This window comes from Dasypus novemcinctus, chromosome 20 (genome assembly GCF_030445035.2).
Source record: "Dasypus novemcinctus isolate mDasNov1 chromosome 20, mDasNov1.1.hap2, whole genome shotgun sequence".
NCBI lineage: Eukaryota > Metazoa > Chordata > Mammalia > Cingulata > Dasypodidae > Dasypus > Dasypus novemcinctus.
In genome coordinates, this window is record NC_080692.1 from 31346920 (window position 1) to 31365438 (window position 18519).

At 36.5% G+C, this 18519-nt stretch overlaps 1 protein-coding gene across 1 annotated transcript; it reads right to left on the reverse strand.

Moving 5' to 3' along the window:
• Nucleotides 1-2518: 2518 nt before the first annotated feature.
• On the reverse strand, nucleotides 2519-15567 carry LOC101432787 (C-type lectin domain family 12 member B). The gene is made up of 6 exons (XM_058282348.1): nucleotides 15477-15567; nucleotides 13758-13856; nucleotides 12371-12589; nucleotides 11894-12048; nucleotides 11571-11686; nucleotides 2519-4076 (listed from the first exon to the last, which is right to left on the reverse strand). The coding sequence occupies exons 1-6, from the start codon at nucleotides 15565-15567 to the stop codon at nucleotides 3926-3928; spliced, it is 831 nt and encodes a 276-aa protein (XP_058138331.1). The 3' UTR covers nucleotides 2519-3925.
• Nucleotides 15568-18519: the final 2952 nt, after the last annotated feature.

An 18519-nucleotide genomic window follows, 5' to 3' on the forward strand; every position in this document is an offset into this window, starting at 1 on the left:
CAGTAGTTGTTAGGCCCACATGGGATCCTCACTGATGTAACCAGTTTAGCTGTTCTCGTACCATGTAATGGCGTGCTGGCTTTTTTATAGAGATGCTTCCCCTGCTTCAATGTGAGGGCCATTTGGCTGACCTCAGTGCAGCAGTTCGCAACTGCACAGTGGAATCACCTGGGGACTTTTAAAAATTTCAATAACCAGGTTATGCCTTTGATCAATTAAATCAGAATCTCAAAATGTGGACAGTCTCCGGCCTCAGTGTTTCTTTTAAGCTCCCCAGGATGATTTCAATGTGTAGCCAAATTGAAAACCATTTCCATAGCCTGATCGACCAAACTGCTTTTCACCTGCCTATCCTGATCATTCCAATAATCTCCTTAGAAAGGGAGTGTTGGCCAAGTTATAGCAATGAAATAACTAAAAATTGCAATTAGTTTTGTCCCAATTCTGATCCTCCCTGCATGGCCTTGCCCGTGCAAACCAAACAAATTATGGCAACATTGTGGAAAAAGACATTCAACTTGAGGTGGTTCGAGGAATTTGCTTCTGTCTATTTGCTCAGGAAGTTGCTATTGAGGTAATTCGTCCAAACAAGGCCCCGAACACCAAGGATGAATTGATGTGGGTCTCCAGCCATGCCCTGCATTCATTCTCACTCTTTTGCTCTAAGATATGGCCCAAGAATCTGTACTTTTAGCAGAAAGTCCATGTAAATCTGATGTGAAGCCAGATTTGGAAACCACATAGCTACTCAATGAGGGAAGACAAGTTGCACAAAATAAACAGAAGATGTAGCCTGTTCCCAAGAATTTTTACAAAATACATATATCCACAAATTTTGACAAAGAGAGAGACTAAAGTTTTGAAATTCCCAAGGAAATGCCATGTCACATGGGGCAAGTTATTAGATAAAAGACTCTGACCTAAGAGGCTAATCCATGTCTAAGAAGACCTTTGGATTTACTTATCCACTGTAGATGCTACATAAGATAATGCAATAATGGCAGCAGAGAGAGACCTATGAGCAACCGAAGCTGATCAAAATCCAGAGTGACTCAAGTTCAGAAACAGAAAGTTCCTCTTTTAAGAAGTGTGGCAGAGTGCAAATGAGATAAAAATTAAAAGCTCCAAGACACCAGAGAAAACAAAAACTGTGACCTTTCCATAGGAATAAAATAACCAGCAAGGACATTTGCATTACTAATAGCAGATCATTCTTTGGTTAGAAATAGAGGAATAAAAGAAGAAATCATCATTACTAAGGGAATAAAGTGAAATTCAACTGTGTGGGAGAGAAGTACAGAGTTTTGACTTTTAGTGAATAACTGTATCTTTGTGAGAACGACAATGACAGTGAATGATAAGGAGAAATGAAGGAACAAAGTTACTTTTATAATCCATTTATATGTTACTTGGTTTTCAGTCTTTGTATGAAAACCGGTAACCCCTTTCCACTTGATCTATGATAAAATAATTATCCATATTTAACCATTTTTGCTTAAATATATTATGTTTGCAATTCTTGCTAAATTTTCACACTGGACTTTATTCCTTTGTTCTCATGTTTCTGTTGTTATATATTAAATATTGATTAGTTCACAATTTTAAATCTTAAGAGTCTAACAGACTGCAGATGGTGCGGTATTATGAGAATATTATTTCACAGACCTGTCCAAGTATTCTGTAATCTAATTGGCCTTGAACTCAGATCATATGAGTTTTCCCAGGAAAGTAAAACGAGAATCATGACATTTTTGTTCTAGTTTTACTGGTTTTGTTTTGTTTAACATCTTCTTTCAGCCTTTACATTTCTGGTTAGATACTAGGGATATTATAACAAACGCTACAGAACTGGTTGGCTCAATCCCCAGGGATTTACCGGCTCACGGTATTGGAGTCCAAAAGCCCAGGGTCAAGGTCTCCACTGGCTTCCTCCAGAGTCTGGTGTGCCGGCGCTGGCTTGCAGTCATTTTGGGGCTCCTTGGTTGACACCTCTGCCTCTGTCTCATGGCCATGTCTTTCCTTGTGTCTGTTCCTCTGTTTTCCGCTCACTTTGGGCCTCTTCTGTCGCTGAATTTCCTCTGCTTATAAGTCTCCAGTCACAGGGACTAAGACCCCCTGATTCAGACCAGCCTCATCTGAAGAGAACTTTGACGATCCTGTTCACAGATGAGGTCACCTTTGCTAGTAATATCTTCCAGGGCCCTCTTTACAAGTGGGTTCAAACCCACAGGAACCCAGAGTAAGGTCTGAATATGTCCTTGGTGGGGACGTGATTCCGTTAGGTGAGGAGAAAATGCAAAGTGTGACTTTTATTGATGTTCTGAAATCAGCAATTTTGTCTAGAAAAACTCTTCAACTCTTGATTTATAATGATTTGTACCTAGTGTGCTGGAACATTGACAAACTATGTTTAAGGAAAGTTCAAAAAACAAAAGGTACTGGTTCTGATATCTTAACGTCTTCAAATAATTTATTAGGGTTTTTCTGAAGAAAATAAAATATAATTTGGCAGGGAATAAGCTTTTCTAATAACAATGACCAAATATAAAACTATAACACTAATTTAAATGAATGATGGAAATATAAATGCCAGCTGCTTGGTCTACCTCAAGTAGATTACAAATGATCTAAGTTTTTAAAATTACTTAACAATGTGTTTTCACGGGGAGGTAGAGGAGAAAGAGTTATTTTCTACCTGCAGGCAATAACTTAGCTGGTATGGTACAGTCAAATAGTTTGCTCTAGTAATTAAACATTTCCAAATTTTAGATACAGTGCTGCAGGGCCAGCCCTCCTGGCCCGGCCACCATGCCCCCACCCCCACATCCTCCAAACCTCCTTGTGACCCAGCAACTATCATAAGAGGAGTCTTCTGGACCTCACTGCAGCCTTTAGCCTGTGCCTGTGCTGGCTGATAAACGTTTAAATATCACTCCTATGGACATGTGTATAAGTAATGACAAACCAAGAAAAGAGTCTTTTATTTTGGAGAGAAGAAATTCAGAGAAATAATTCTGGCACAGAAAAATAAGGTCATACTACAGGTGTTCCCCAGTTCCCCTGGGATAATAAAGCTGAATAAAAATAGCAGATCAGAAGACAGCAAACCCTGAGTAGAGAATCTTCTGTGAAACAAATTCATTTGCTTAGATACAGAGCTGTTTTTTAAAAATAGACATTTTTTCAACTTATTTTGAAGCAGTTTTAGGCTTATAGAAAAATTGTGCAGAAAATACAGAGTTCCTCTAAACCCAATCCCATAATTTCCCCTATTCTTAACATTTTGCATTAGTGTGGTATGTTTCTCATAATTGATAAACTAATATTGATGCATTGTTATCAACTCAAGCCCATAGCTTATATTAAGGTTCATTCATTATGTTGTACAGAGTTCTGTGTGCTTTGACAAATATATCATGTCCTGTATCCACCATTACAGCATCATTCAGAATAGATCGACTGTCCTAAAAACACCCTGTGCTCCACGTATTCATCCTTTGCCCTGTCCCCTCACCTCCCAGATTTCTGGCAACCACTGATCTTTTCATTGCCTCTATAGTTTTGCATTTTCCAGAATGCCATATAGTTGGAGTAATATAGTACACAGTCTTTTCAGATTGGCTTCTTTTGCTTGGTAATATGCATGTCTTTTTGTGATTTGATAACCCATTTCTTTTATTGCTGAATAATATACTATTGGATACATGTACCACAGAGCGTTTATCCATTCACCCGTGGAAGGGCATTCTGATTGCTTCCAGTTTTGGACAAATATGAATAAAGCTGCCATAAACATAGGTGTGCAGGTTTTGTTTGGATATTAGTTGTCAGAGTCAGTTTTTAATCTGTTTGGGGCCCTAAAACAGCAGTTTTCTCATTCCTCTCATAGACTTAATAACTTCTTGATGAATTTGGAAGGAGCAAATTAATCCAAATCTTCAATCTTCACTAATGCAGCTGTCTTCTCACAAATCCAAAAAATTTCAGCACTGCAGCGAGAAATATAAATATTTCCTCTTTGCAAATAAGCACATTTTTTGGATCCATTGATCTGGGCATGTTCTTTAGTATTAAATCTGAAAAGTAATCAATTAAAATTAATATAAATTTCATATTTTATATTCAGTAACCATTCAGGTTTTCAGTGGCCTTATCAGTCAAGAATCATGTATCTGAATATTAAGAGTCTTCAACTTCCATAACGCACCAAAACTCCAAAAGTTGGCATAGTTGAGTTATTTATTTCAAATTAATCATGATCACAGGTAGAATTTTTTAAGGATACTTAAATCTGTTTTCAGAATTCACATTCTCCCTGTTAATATGGTAGACTCTAACAAATGCAGATTATTTTAGAATTCCTAGAATTTCATTAATTTGGAACTTTATGAAGAAAAACAGAATCATTAACTCATATTTTATTAAAAAACACTTTTACATTTTACTATGGACAATTATAATTTTGTATCTATTTATTCACATGTGGGGGCAAAGTAAAAGTAAGAGATAATGAGAGAAAGAGAAATGAATGCCTGCATATTTAGGGGTGTTTCTAATATCAGCCCCCAGTTCTTTTTCTCTGGAATTGGTGATAACCCTTAAACAATACCACTGGAAAATTATGCAGGTCAGGTCTAAATCCTTCTTTGTCCAACATTACTGTCAATCCCAATTATCTGCATTGCAGTGCAATTATTTTCCCTGCTTCAGGACGGGGCTAAATAAATTTTATTCTTCATGTACGTATTTGCTCAATAAAGCTTTGACTCAGTAGCCAAAGAAGTGGCAGTCCAATCCTGAAGTCCCATCTTGCTAACCTAAGCAGGCCTCTGCCATGTATCTGGCAGCTGTAGTGTCTCAGGGCTTCAGCATCTGCCATCAATCCTGCACTGCAGGCCCCCTCTCCATATTTCATTAGGTATGGCTGAAAGGGCCAGGATCTATGAAAATCCCCTTGTGGAGGAGGCTCACATCTTAGATTCCAAAATGAAAACATAAGTGCATTTATTTTTTGTCATGTAAATTAACCCCTCAGTCTAGCAGCAATACTGCAGATTAATTTTTAATCATTTTAGACCTAGTATTACACCAGTTGCAAAGGACTATCTTTTTTCTTGCTATTTATTATGCTGAATGTGCTTTTTGCTATTATTATGTGTGTGAAAACAGACTGGTCGATTTAATACGATTAGTAGTGGGTGATTTGGGAATGAGATCAGTGTTTAAACAGAAATAACCATGATAAAACCTTGGGAAATGGATGAACATAAAGTGTGTGTGGGGAGAGAAGTAAAGACATATCCATGTTTATCATTCAAAAAATTTGGATGGTCACAGCTGGAGTCCTGTATCTTTGACAGAATATAAGAGATTATAAATTTGTGTAATAAAACTTTGAGGAGGATTGTGAGAAGATGGCATCAGATAAGGCAGACAAGGCTGAGCTCACTCACAAAAAGAATGGAGTAAGAGTCAAAAGTTGCCTGAGAGACCTGCTTTGGGAGTCAGCAGACCAGGACACTGCTACACAAATCTCAGGAGGGTGAGGGATAGAAAGACCAAGAACCTGAAACAACAAACTGTGGGTTACTAAACCTCCTGGCTGCCGGAAGGGATTCCCTTTCCTACCCCCAAAATATTAAATGGAGAGAGAATCCCTGGCTCACTGCTGCTGACTGAGAAGGAAGCAGATGTTTTCCTCCCTATTAGCGGTTACAAGGGATAAAGGAAGGGGAGTCAGGGGGCTTTTCTCCAGTGAATTTGGCCAATGGAGTCTGATTGGAATCTCAGCTCCAGCCAGACCAAAAATGAAAGGAAAACTGGAAGATACACCTCCATGGAAAAGTGCACCAATGAGCACCATCTGCTGGCCAATATGGAAATTGCACAGAAAAACTGCACTTCAGTGTCTCTGTTTCTAACTTCTGGGAGAAAATCTGCACCCAACTAGTGAGTCCATGGCACAATTTTGATAACTTAAGCTGAGCAATTTTAAAGACTTAAAATAAGTTGAATCAAATATCAAAGAAGAGCTGTGAAAAAATAATAACAAGAGAAAAGAGACAAGTTGGTTATCAGAGTAAATTCACCAACATATTCAGGTGAATAGACATCTACAAAAAATTACAAGCATACTAGAAAATAAGAAGAGATGGCCCAGCCAAAGGAAAAAACCAAATATCCTGAAGAGATACAGGATTTAAGATAATTAATGAATGAAAATCACACAACTCTTTCAATTTAAAGAATTGAAAGAAAATATGACTAAAGATAAAGGATATTAAGAAGACATTGGGAAGCATAAAGAACAATTTTAAAGCCTACAAAGAAAAGTAACAGACCTTATGAGAATGAAAGACAGGATGGATGAGATTAAATATACATTAGGCACATAAGAGCAGATTTTAATTGCTTGAAGACAAAAATATTGGTTTCAAAGACGGAATATCTGAACTGGAAAAGAAAAGAGAACAGAAAGAGAATAGAAGAAATGGAATAGGGTCTCAGGGAATTAGATGACAATACAGAATGCAAAAACATATGCATTGTTAGTGTCCCAGAAGGAGAAGAAAATGGAAAAGGGGCAGAGAGAATATTTGTGGAAATAATGACTGAAAACTTCCCTAACCTTATGAAAGACATAAATATCAATATACAAGAAGGATAATGCACCCCAAACAGAATAAATCCAAATAGGCCCACCCCAAGACACCTGCTATTCAGAATGATAAATATCAGACATAAGGAGAAGATTTTGAAAGTAGCAAGAGAAAAGAAAAGCATCACATACAAGGGAACTCAATAAGATTAAATGCTGACCTCGCATCAAAAACCATGGAAGTAAGAAGAAAGTGGTATGATTTATTTAAGGTACTGAAAGAGAAAAACTGCTATCAAAGAATTCTATATCTAGCAAAGCTGTCCTTCAAAACTGAAGGGGAGTTCAAAGCCTTCACAGAAAAAAACAAACAAACTGATAGAATATGTTCCCAAAAGACCAGAATTACAGGAGATATTAAAGAAGTGCTGCAGCCCAAAAGGAAAAAACAAGAACAGAAGACTTGGCAAAGAGTGTAAATTAAAGGGTAAAAAGAAAGACAATAGTATAATATGACAACAGAAAACCAAAGTCAAAATGGATGAAGTAACTAATGCTTTTACAGTGATAACATTGAATATTAATGGCTTGAACTTACCAATCAAAAGACATAGGCTGATAGAATGGATAAAAAAATATGAGCCATCTATATGCTGTCTATAAGCAACTCACCTCATACTTAAGGACACAACCAGGTTAAAAGTGAAAGGGTGGAAAAAGATATTCCATGCAAATAGTAACCATAAAAGAGCTGGAGTAGCAATACTAATATCAGATAAAATAGATTTTAAATGCAAAACTGTTGTAAGGGAAGATAAAGGTCATTATATATTAATAAAAGGGGCAATTCAGCAAGAAGAAATAACTCTACTAAATATTTATGCACCTAACCTCAGTGCCCCAAGATATATGAGGCACACATTGGCAAAGCTGAAGGGAGAAATAGATGTTTCTACAGCAATAATTGGAGACTTCAATATAGCACTCTCAGTGGTGGATAGAACATCTTGACAGAGGATAAAGAAAGAAACAGAGAGCATGAATAATATGATAAATGAACTAACAGACATCTATAGAGCATTGTGCCCAAAACCAGCAGTATATACATTCTTTTCAAGAGTCCATGGATCATTCTCCAAGATAGACCACATATTGGGTCCCAAGACAGACCTCAATAAATTTGAAAAGATTAAAATTACATAAAACACTTTCTCTGATCATAACAGAATAAAGCTAGAAATCAATAATGGAAAAGAGAAAGCTCTTAAATATATGGAGATTAAACAGAGCAGTCTTGAATAATCAGTAGGTCAAAGTAAAAGTACAAGATAATTTAGCAAATACCTTGAGATGAATGAAAATGTGAACACAGTATATCAAAATCTATGGGACATGGCAAAGACAGTGCTGAAAGGGAAATTTGTAGCCCTCAATGCTTACATTGAAAAAGAAGAAAGAGCTAAAATTGAAACCTAGCTGCACATCTGGAGGAAATAGAAAAATAGCAAACTAATCCCAAACCAAGCCAAAGGAAAGATATAGTATAATCAGAACAGAAATAAATGAAATTGAGAACAATAACAACAAAAAAAATAGAGAGAATCAACAAAACCAAAAGTTGGTTCTTTGAGATCAACAAATGAACAAAATGTTAGCTAGACTGACAAAGAAAAAAAGAAAGAAGACACACTAGCTAACAGCCAAAAATGTCTTTAAAAAGAAGAATGACATCAGAGGACTCTCACTACCTGACTTTAAAGCATATTACCTAGTTACAGTGGTAAAAATAGCATGGTACTGATATAAGGACAGAGAGATTGACTGATGGAACCAAATTGAGAACTCAGAAATTGACCTTCACATTTACAGTCATGATTTTTGACAAGGCTGTTAATCCCACCCAGCTGGTCCAGAACCGTCTATTCAACAAATGGTCATGGGAGAACTGGATAGCCACATCCAAAAGAAAGAAAGAAGACCCCTATCTCACACCTAATACAAAAACTAACTCGAAATGGATCAAGGACCTAAATATAAAAACAACAACCATAAAACTCCTAGAAGAAAATCTAGGAAAACATCTTCAAGATTTTGTGGTAGGTGGTAGTTTTTTAAACCTTACACCAAAAGCACAAGCAACAAAGAAAAAATAGATAAATGGGCCTCTTCAAAATTCAACACCATTGTACCTCAAAGGGTGAAAAGGCAGCCGACTCAAGAGGAGAAAATATTTGGCAATCACATTTCTGATAGGGTTTAATATTTATGACCTATAAGGAGATTATATAAGTCAACAATAAAAAGACAAACTACCCTATCAAAAAATGGGCAAAAGACTTGAAAAGTCAACTGTCCAAAGAAGAAATACAAATGGTGTAGCAACATATGATAAAATGTTCACCATCACTAGTGGTTAGGGAAATGCAAATCAAAAGTATATTGAGATATCATTTCACACCTATTAGATTGGTTGCTATTAAAAAGTCAGGGAACTGTTAATGTTGGAAAGGATGTGGAGAAATAGGATTGCTTATTCACTTTTGGTGAGAATATAGACTGGTACTGCCCACTGTGGAGGACTATTTGGCAGTTCCTAAGGAAGTTGGATATAGACTAGCCAAGGGACCTGACAATTCCATTGCTAGATATATACCCAGAAGTACTGAGAGCAGTGACACGAATAGACATCTGCACACTGATTTTCATAGTAGCATTATCCGTGAAAGTAAAAACTTGGAAACAATCCAGGTATATATCAACCAATGAATGGATAAACGAATTGTGGGGTATACACAGGACAAAACAATATGTGGTAATAAGAAGAAACGAAGTCATGAAACAAATTACAACGTGGAAATACTTGGAGGACATTATGTTGAGTGAAGCAAGCCAGACACAAAAGGAGAAATACTGATGTTGCTCTATTAGGAACTAAATATATTATGAGAAATATAAATACATTATGTGAAATATGAATGGGATAAAATTGAATATATTAGACTATTTTTCTTTGAAACTGAACAAATGTAGGTCAAGACTACAAAATGTTAATATCAGACAAAAAAGCACATCATCCTAAGTGAAGTAGAATAGACACAGTATACTGCATATTGTGAGTCCATTTATAAAAAATGTAAATATAAATCAATTTATAAAGGTGAAATTAGAGAAGCAGTTGTGTAGGGCTGAGGAAGGAATGCTAAGGGGTGTGGAGTCTTTTTTTTTGGAGTAATGAAATTGTTCTAAAATTTTTTAGATGATAAATGTACAACATTGTGATTATATGAAAAGCCATTGATTATACATTTTGGATAGATCATATGGTATGTGAATGTATTTCAATAAAATTGCTTAATAAACAAATAAATAATTTTGCAAGAAGAGCCAGAAATAGCAGCTATTTACAGCAAAGGAAACAGGGATTGAGAGGTAAGGAATTTTCGTTTTTGTCTGTTTTATATTTTTATGCACAACTATGTGATTATACCAAATACTATTGATTGTACACTTTGGATAAAATGTATATTTTATTAATAGGTGTAAATAAATTTGATTTGTTTTTAAAAACTTTGAAAAAATGCATCAAAGAGTGAAAAGAAGTACTCTGAATGGATGAATTCCTTTTTATGGGGGAGGAGGAGCCGAGAAAAACCTACTATACCCAAAAATGCCAGTATTCTTAAATTTCATCTAATATGTAAACACTATATGGTTTAATAATAAAATATATGAATATAGTTGTATTATTTTAATATTATTGTGATAAGGGGTGGGAGTAAACAGCAGTGTTTCCCAAATTTGTTGCTTTTTTAACTCCTTAAAATAATTTTGCAAAACTATGTGCCCAAATGCATAATTTTAACTTGACATCTATTTTTCCATGACTTTAACTTGTTTCAAAAAGTGTAATCTTGGTGGCGGACTTGGCCCAGTGGTTAGGGCGTCCGTCCACCACATGGGAAGTCCGCGGTTCAAACCCCAGGCCTCCTTGACCCGTGTGGAGCTGGCCCATGCACAGTGCTGATGCGTGCAAGGAGTGCCGTGCCACACAGGAGTGTCCCCCACATAGGGGAGACCCATGCGCAAGGAGTGTGCCCCGTAAAGAGAACCACCCAGTGCGAAAGAAAGTACAGCCTGCCCAAGAATGGTGCTACACACATGGAGAGCTGACACAACAAGATGACGCAACAAAAAGAAATACAGATTCCTGTGCCGCTGACAACAACAGAAGCGGACAAAGGAGAAGACGCAGCAAATAGACACAGAGAACAGACAACAGGGGTGGGGGAAGTGGGAAGGGGAGAGAAATAAATAAATAAATCTTAAAAAGAAGTGTAATCTTCAGAGTATTATATATTCTATATGACCTTTCATTACTTTCATCAAAATCTGGGAGTGGCATATTTAGTTCATGCTAATCCATAATGAATGCCTGCCATATAACCTAAGTAACAAATTCTTATCTTGAAACTCATTAAAGTCCACTCAGATTTACTTTCTCTTAGGAAATGACTGGTTTAATTTTTCTATTTAAATAAACTCATTAATGTATGTTCTTATTATAACTCATTTCTGGAGATCCAGAACATGGTCCCTAAGGCATTCAGTAATGACTTTTCCACTTAACAACTGAGTGAGCTTGGGCAAGTTATTTTTTCTCTCTGATTCAATTTTCTCATGTGTAAAATGAAGCCTCATAGGGTTACTATTTGTAAAGGACTTCCAATATAGTAAGCATTGTATGTGTTTATTAAATAAAGAAATAAATTAAATCTAATAGATAAAGTCCAAAGCCTTGCTATGAGTTTGACACACAGATGAATTTGTTTCCTTCCTTTTAGTATTTATTGCAGAAGCTCTCTTTTCCTGTATATTGATATTTTTATATCCATATTTATAATTCTTATAATTAACATTCATTTTCTCAGGATCCCAAGAAAAACTTGATGTTCCCCAATATTTAGAGACTTACAAGGATGGAGAGGGAATTGAGCCATCCTCCCATAACCAACTTCTAGCAGATGGGTCCCATGATAATCCCAGCCAAAAGAAAGAAAACTTGGGTAATGGCTGTGACTTAAGAAAATCCTGAGGGATAAAAAGAGGAAAAATTGTATTTATGAGCTCCATTGATACCCATTTGCATAGACAAGATAAACTGGAACATCCATTACATTTGTTTATTAAAGAATTCAAATTGTAACTGAATCCTTAAAATATAAATCAGAAATTCCATTTATGTATCTTTCAGTATATGGATAATTTCTATAAATGTGGAAGGGGATTCATCCATACCTTTTCCTCCAAGTTGTCTATCTTTACCAGGGTAGAGTTTTTGTCCTTGCAATCCTTTCTACTATTAATCCAGGTTTTCTCCTCATTAGTTGTAAAATAATAGCAGCTGTTTTGGTACCAATGCCATGTCCTAGGACAAGGATTGCATTTGTGGTCTGAAAAATACATTATATCTGTTAGTCTACCTCAGTAACTCTAGAGTGACTAGACAAGGTTTTGGAAACTAAATAATTTAGCTAGACAGTGGGATCTGCGAGACAGCACTACTTTAGAAGTCACTGGAAAGGAAGTCATCTCTGGTGATGCTTTGGATTGGGGCAATGAAAATACACCTTCACTTTTTAGGGCTCAGTCTTCTGGCCCTAAAGCCAAAAAGGTCATCAGCTACCATAACTCTATCGTACTCCGAGGTAGTATGCACAGTCATCTCAAACTAGAGCAACAAATTGGGTCTGACTGATTGGCAAGTCTGATTACCTGAAATGCGAATGATTAGCTCTTGGCAGAGTTTGATGGACATTTGTCCTTGTCTCTTCAATAGATCGGCTATCTGTGATTTGAGAAATTTCTCCTCCATGGGAAAGTTCTTATAGTTATCCAGCTGCTGGGATGAGTTGACCTGCTGTTGATGGATGATTTTCTGAAGTTGACTCAGTTTCTCTGAATCTGAGTTAATTTCATTAGATGTCTGCAAAACTCCAAGGTGCAACAGTAGACAAGTTCATATATCATTCCAGTCTCATGAAAACCATACATAATTCCTTTGACATAGAAATATTTCTTAGATCATTTAATATTTATTTGGAGTTCCTAATAATTGAGGTATCATAGCTTTCTACTCCAGATTGTTTAGAGCTCGCCTTTAAATTTTATTAATATTTTAGTTAATACTTATTAACTAATAATTATATATGCCTGACACTTCATTTAAGTGGTGTCATTATTGTTATTTTTTTGGTGAAATGCTTTTTCAATTTTTGAAAAAGATTGATGTAACGTCATTTTAACAGAAAATAATCCATTGGAACACTGGGTTTCTCAAATTATGGTCTACAAACCACCTGGATTAGAATCACTAGGATACAGAAAACAGGTCTTAATGGCACATACAATCGTTTGGGGGTCTGGGTCCATAAAACCTGCATTTTTAACAAGCACTTAGGCGATTCATGAATGTAACGAATTTGAGAACCATTTCATTAAAAGTGCTGCACTATAGGAAAAGAAAGCTTGAGAATTACCTTTCAAAGGTAGACTAGTGAACATAACCCATCTCTTGTTTATTAATTTAAAAAAATACATCATTGTAGTCAATTTCTAATCCTCAGAGCTGGCTGTGGAATTTTTGTCACTGATGCTAGAATATCATATTTCTATGTTTGTATCCCTTTCCCATCCATTGCATCCAACTGTTGCTTCTGTGAAGGATGTTTTCTACACTTGGAAGGTCTTAGGTGAGCAGACTGAACCAATCTTGTGCCTTTGAGATAAATGAAATAGCATGTCCTTCCTTGAACATGCCTCCCTGTTTCTCACCATTGGAATTAAAAGTGGATGTATGTCTAGGCAGAAAAGCGGATTCTTATGCCAACCAATAGCTAGAAAACTAAGAGTCTTATCCACAATCCAGCCTAGTTCATCAAGAGTAAACAATGGATCTGAGGCAAAATCCTCATAATAAAGTGTGCTTCTTGTAGGTTCTGACCTACATTTACATTGAAGACTTGGAGAATGGGGAGAATATGAGGTGGCAGAGAGTATTAGAGAATTCAGAATGCACCTATCTCATATTTTAACTTGAATTAAAAGCGTTTTCAAGTATGTTTCCAATCACCTCTTGTTGGTTTGATTCAAATATACTTACACATAATCCCCAAAGTCACCAATCCAATCAGCAGCATCAAGCAAAGTATTAGTAGACAAAGGGCAGCCTGACGCCAAATGGGAGATGGAGCTGGATACCCTGAAGAAAGCCAACAGAGGGATTAGCAACCAGAACTGCATTGTGATTGGTACACTTTGGTTGTTTATTTCTCCTTCTTAAGAAGTCCCAGGTATTAAAATTTCTCTCTTATCTCTTCTATGTTCCAGCTTAGAAAATACTTAAAATTATGCATAACTAAACCCTTTATCCATCCATTCTTCTCCATTCATCCATCACTGTCTGCTTCAAGAAAAAGCTTCTCCTAATGTTGAGGATTTTAATGCACATCACCCACCACCTTCTGTCTTCAAGTTCCCTGGATGAGATGCGAAAACTCTTCTCTGGATGACTCTGGCAATAGGAGATGCCTCAATTTTTTGAGATTATATACTTACATTGGACATGGGGTTGAGGCAGATTCTACTTTTGTGTATTATCTCCTATTTAGCACTGGGTAGATAATGAATGAATACTGAAGGAAAGGATGAAAGAATATACAGTCTGATCAGAAAACAACAGAATAGACCAGAAACCCAGTGGATGACTATTCAAAATTTAGCAACCTACCTCTTATACACAAATGGTTCTTATACTTCTGTTCCCTCCTTGTCCCTGGATTTAGTTCCCAATGGCATCCAGGCCAGAGTTTTAGACAGATTAATACAGTCTTCAGGTGCACTGTCAATCCACCACATCTATACCTCTCTTTTCCTCAGGAGTTAGAGTTAGAATATAGAATGCTTATACAAACACATGTAAGATCTATTCCCATCCTTTTTTTTTTAATACTCTCCCTCCAAAACCACACTTTTCAAATGATTCAGGACAATTCTGAACTGTCGATGGGTCTCCTGTAGGTTAGGGTGTAATATGCTATATTAAAACAGATTCCTGACCATGGACACTGCTCCTCTTCCAATTGGGTATAAGTGAATGAGCTGACGACTGGAACTGAGTCTAGGCTCCACAATATATCAATTGTAATAACTTGGGTGAGCCATTCAATCACTTTCAGCCTCAGTTCTCTCATCTGTACAGTGGCAAAATACCATTATTCCATGTACCTCAATAATATTTTGATAATAATGTGTGATATACATAAACTACTATACAACTGCTGGTTGTTATTATTGATTCCAAATGGCAAATTAACTTGGATATTTCAACTGCACTAAAAAAAGTTTTTAAATATTTAGAAAATCCATTTCTGATCTGCCCATTTCTTTCATCTAAAAGAAAAAAAAATACCTCTGCCTTCTCAATTGTATAAGCCTGCATTCTGGTTTACGAAAGAAAATTCCCCTAAAATCTCTCACAAGGTGTACATAGAAGGGATTACACTTAAAAAAAAAAATTCTAAATAAAATTACCAACCTGAATCTCTGGCATGTCCAATCACAATTTTTAACTGTAACATAGAACTTCATACAACATTGTGATATCACACAGTTTTAAAGAGATTCTGAAAGCCACATAACATCTCCTCCATATTGGGAACACTCACTCTACTAATATGGTCCACAGTGATTTGTCTCCATTTTGCAGATTCCACAGCACACCTCTCCTGGCTCCCTTTAGCCTCAGCATTAAACAAGCACCTCAAAGCCTTTAACATCTGAGCATTCCCCAAAGCACATCCTGCGTTCTCTGAACTCCTACCTCTTTTTCTTAAGTTATTTCCATTCCGGTTATTTCCGGCTACTGCAGAATCCTGAAATGTGAGTGTAGCGTAGGTCACCTCTTCAGACATTGTAGAAGAGAGCACTACTATAAATTATGCAATTAATGTTTCAATATCAGGCCTGGGAACAGGGTGTTCTTTTCAAGGCTGAGAGCTCTTATGTAGACAATCAACTGACCTAAGACACATCCCACTGACGCTCTGTAAGAACAGCATGGCAGTCCGTTTCATTGCAGAGGAAGTGAAAGAAGTCAAATATTTTCCTTAGAAATCAGAATATACAGATCTAAAATAGCTGCTGTTACAGCATTGTTACTCGATGTGAAGTAAAGAAAGTGTGCTTGGAGGTGGAGCAGCCATGTTGGTATCATGGGGAATTCCCATGATCTCAGGATAAAGACTGCTCTGAATATTTCAACAGAGTGAGGTTATCTTCTTGACAGGTGGCAAAGGCCAGCTAACCCTGTACGGAGACACCACATTGGTTTATTCTCACCCATATCAGATACTGAGCCATGACACACATACTAAGACAAAAACAGCTGTGTAACTAAAGGTCACACACACGTGGCCGCTGCTGTAAGAAATCTTATTTGTGCGTGTGAATGTGTTCGCATGCACTTATGGAGTGGTGTTGGCAATGAGGTATGAAGAAGAAATGAATAGACATTAAACTCGTGTGTGAGTTGAATTCCCCTTCTGGCATGACTGAACAAGTTCCTAACAGAGTATTCCTCCTGAAGATAACTAAAATATCCAGGACAAGAATTTAAATATAATTCTCTGAAGTTTCTGGAACTCAGGAAAAAAAAAAAAGCAGACAGTTTCTGGAAAGAATAAGACTAGCACGTGGTAAGGTGTTTGTTGGTTTGGTTTGGTTTTTCACTTAAGGACTGCCTGCAGTCAGAGTTGGCTGCAGGGCTGAGAAACTCCAGTAGAAAACAGTCTTTCAGGTCTAAAACCTGAATTTGGGGACAACCATAACCACATGTATTAGAGCAGCAATAGGAAACTAATACAGAACCCAAGACCCATCTTTAATTCCAAGATGTTAATTGCATCATATCAAAAGAAATAGAATATTCCAAAATGCCATCTTTTCCTTTACATTAAATGGCAATGACTTTATAAAACAGTATCCATACCTTATGTTTTTAGAGGAATTTAGATCAAGCATAAGAATGTTAGAGTTTTATGAACAGGAGTAACATACAACTGACTAAGATTAATTGTATTTTTCCCTGATACCACACATGAAGCAGATGATATTTGTTGGAGCTAAAGCTAAGCCTATGCTTTTAAAATTCTTTGATTGAATACTATTTTCCTTCTTTTAGATTTTAGGGCACCAAAACCAAATAAATTGATACAATCTCATTAGGTAGGATGACAGAACTGGCAGCATGTTAATAGAAATTAAACTCATTCATCACACTTGCATTTGCTATCTGATTTTACACTTAACAAATGTTTATGTCTTTTAGGAACAAGGCAGGAAGTGATTGGGAAAGGTGGGTGGGAGGGATGCCTAAAATGAATAGCAAAGCAGTTGAAGCTTGTGTTGTTTGTTCCTTTCTAACATATGCAAAACGAGTGACTCCAAGACTTTGGGGGCACCTTTTTATTTTAATATACAGTACAAGTTAAACATTTAGTCCCTAAGGAAAATTCATTTAGACCCTAATCTAGAAATTTCCCCAGAATGTATCCCCATTACTTCACTGTTTGTCATCTTTCTAATTAAAAAGCTCCAGCTTGTCCATGACCCAACTGTTTACCTCCTTTCTGCCCTTACAGGTATCTCTGATCTGGGACAAGCCATCTCTTTGTCTCCAAATCTAATGGTAAAACCGAGCTGAAATTATTAAGTGCCAGTACATTCGCCACAGAACTTGATATTTCATAAATTAATCACAACTTCTTTACTATCAGAAAACTATTGACTCTGCGTCCTGTACACAGGTGTAGGAGTTTCTCTCATAGTCTAAGGCCTCACTACATCCTGTTTTCTTCCTGGCACTAATTAAGTGTCAATTATCATTATTATCATCATGATACATTTTCTTGTATTTGCATTTAGCCTACCTCACTCGTTTACATAATCTGCCTGGCCATTCTGGGTTTTCCAAAATACAGAAACTGGTAATTTGGGAAGTTATAAAAAATATAACTTTTACTTCAGGTACATATAAAACATTGGAAAAATCACTCACATATTAAGCCTCAAATTTGCCAAGCATACATTGTGTACAATATTTGTAACTTTTAAAGTTTTATTCAAAATAATTCATGACCAAAATGAAGTAATGTGAGGACTGTTTATTGAAAATCAACTCAAATTCTCAGCAATAAATGCTCATTCTATTAAGAAAATAAAAATAAACAAGACAAGAATTCAAGTCAAGAAGTTAAAATATACTATGTAGTAAAACTAATGAAGAAAATAGGGTGAAAAATAATAATGATAAAAGCAGGAATAATATTTAATGGAGAAAATAAATTTAAGTTACAGTTTTTGACAGAAAATAAAAAGAGATTAAAATAGAAAATTTGCAATTCTACTCTTCAAAAAATAAGAAAACACCAAAAAGTAATATTAGGACTGGCAAGCAGGAAAGATAATTAAAGATATGGGTATTTTATTAAGCATGAAAACAGGTCAATTTGTTAACTGTCTCGTCCCCCCAGTGTCCCCACAGCTCTGGATGCTGCCAGTGTAGACACTGCCCAAGGATTTCCTCACAGCTAAGCTGTTCCTGGAGCCAGCGTCTTCCTTCAGCCTCCGAACTGAAGTGTCATTCAGTGTGACTGAAATGGAGGAAGGGACGTCCCAATCTAATTCCTTTTACCCTCCCCCATTAACTTCAGTCACCAAGATTTCCAGGTCATTTCTTCTCACCTGGACCCTCTTTCCCATGTGGCTCCGTGTAGCCCCTGATCTGGCCCTACCCCACACCCCCACACCCCTCTCTGTCTCTCAAACCCTTTCATTGTGCCATGTGGTCTCACAGGTCGTCACTG

Bases quoted from the DNA above. Each gene is read 5' to 3' on its own strand.
- LOC101432787 (XM_058282348.1), bottom strand. From the start codon at position 15,567: ATGTCTGAAGAGGTGACCTACGCTACACTCACATTTCAGGATTCTGCA. The intron at 12,049-12,370 runs GTAATCAGACTT...TGTATTTTTCAG, and splicing joins GCTAATCATTCGCATTTCAG to ACCACAAATGCAATCCTTGT. The intron at 4,077-11,570 runs GTAAGTCTCTAA...ATTACTTTTCAG, and splicing joins TCAATTCCCTCTCCATCCTT to ATTTAATACTAAAGAACATG.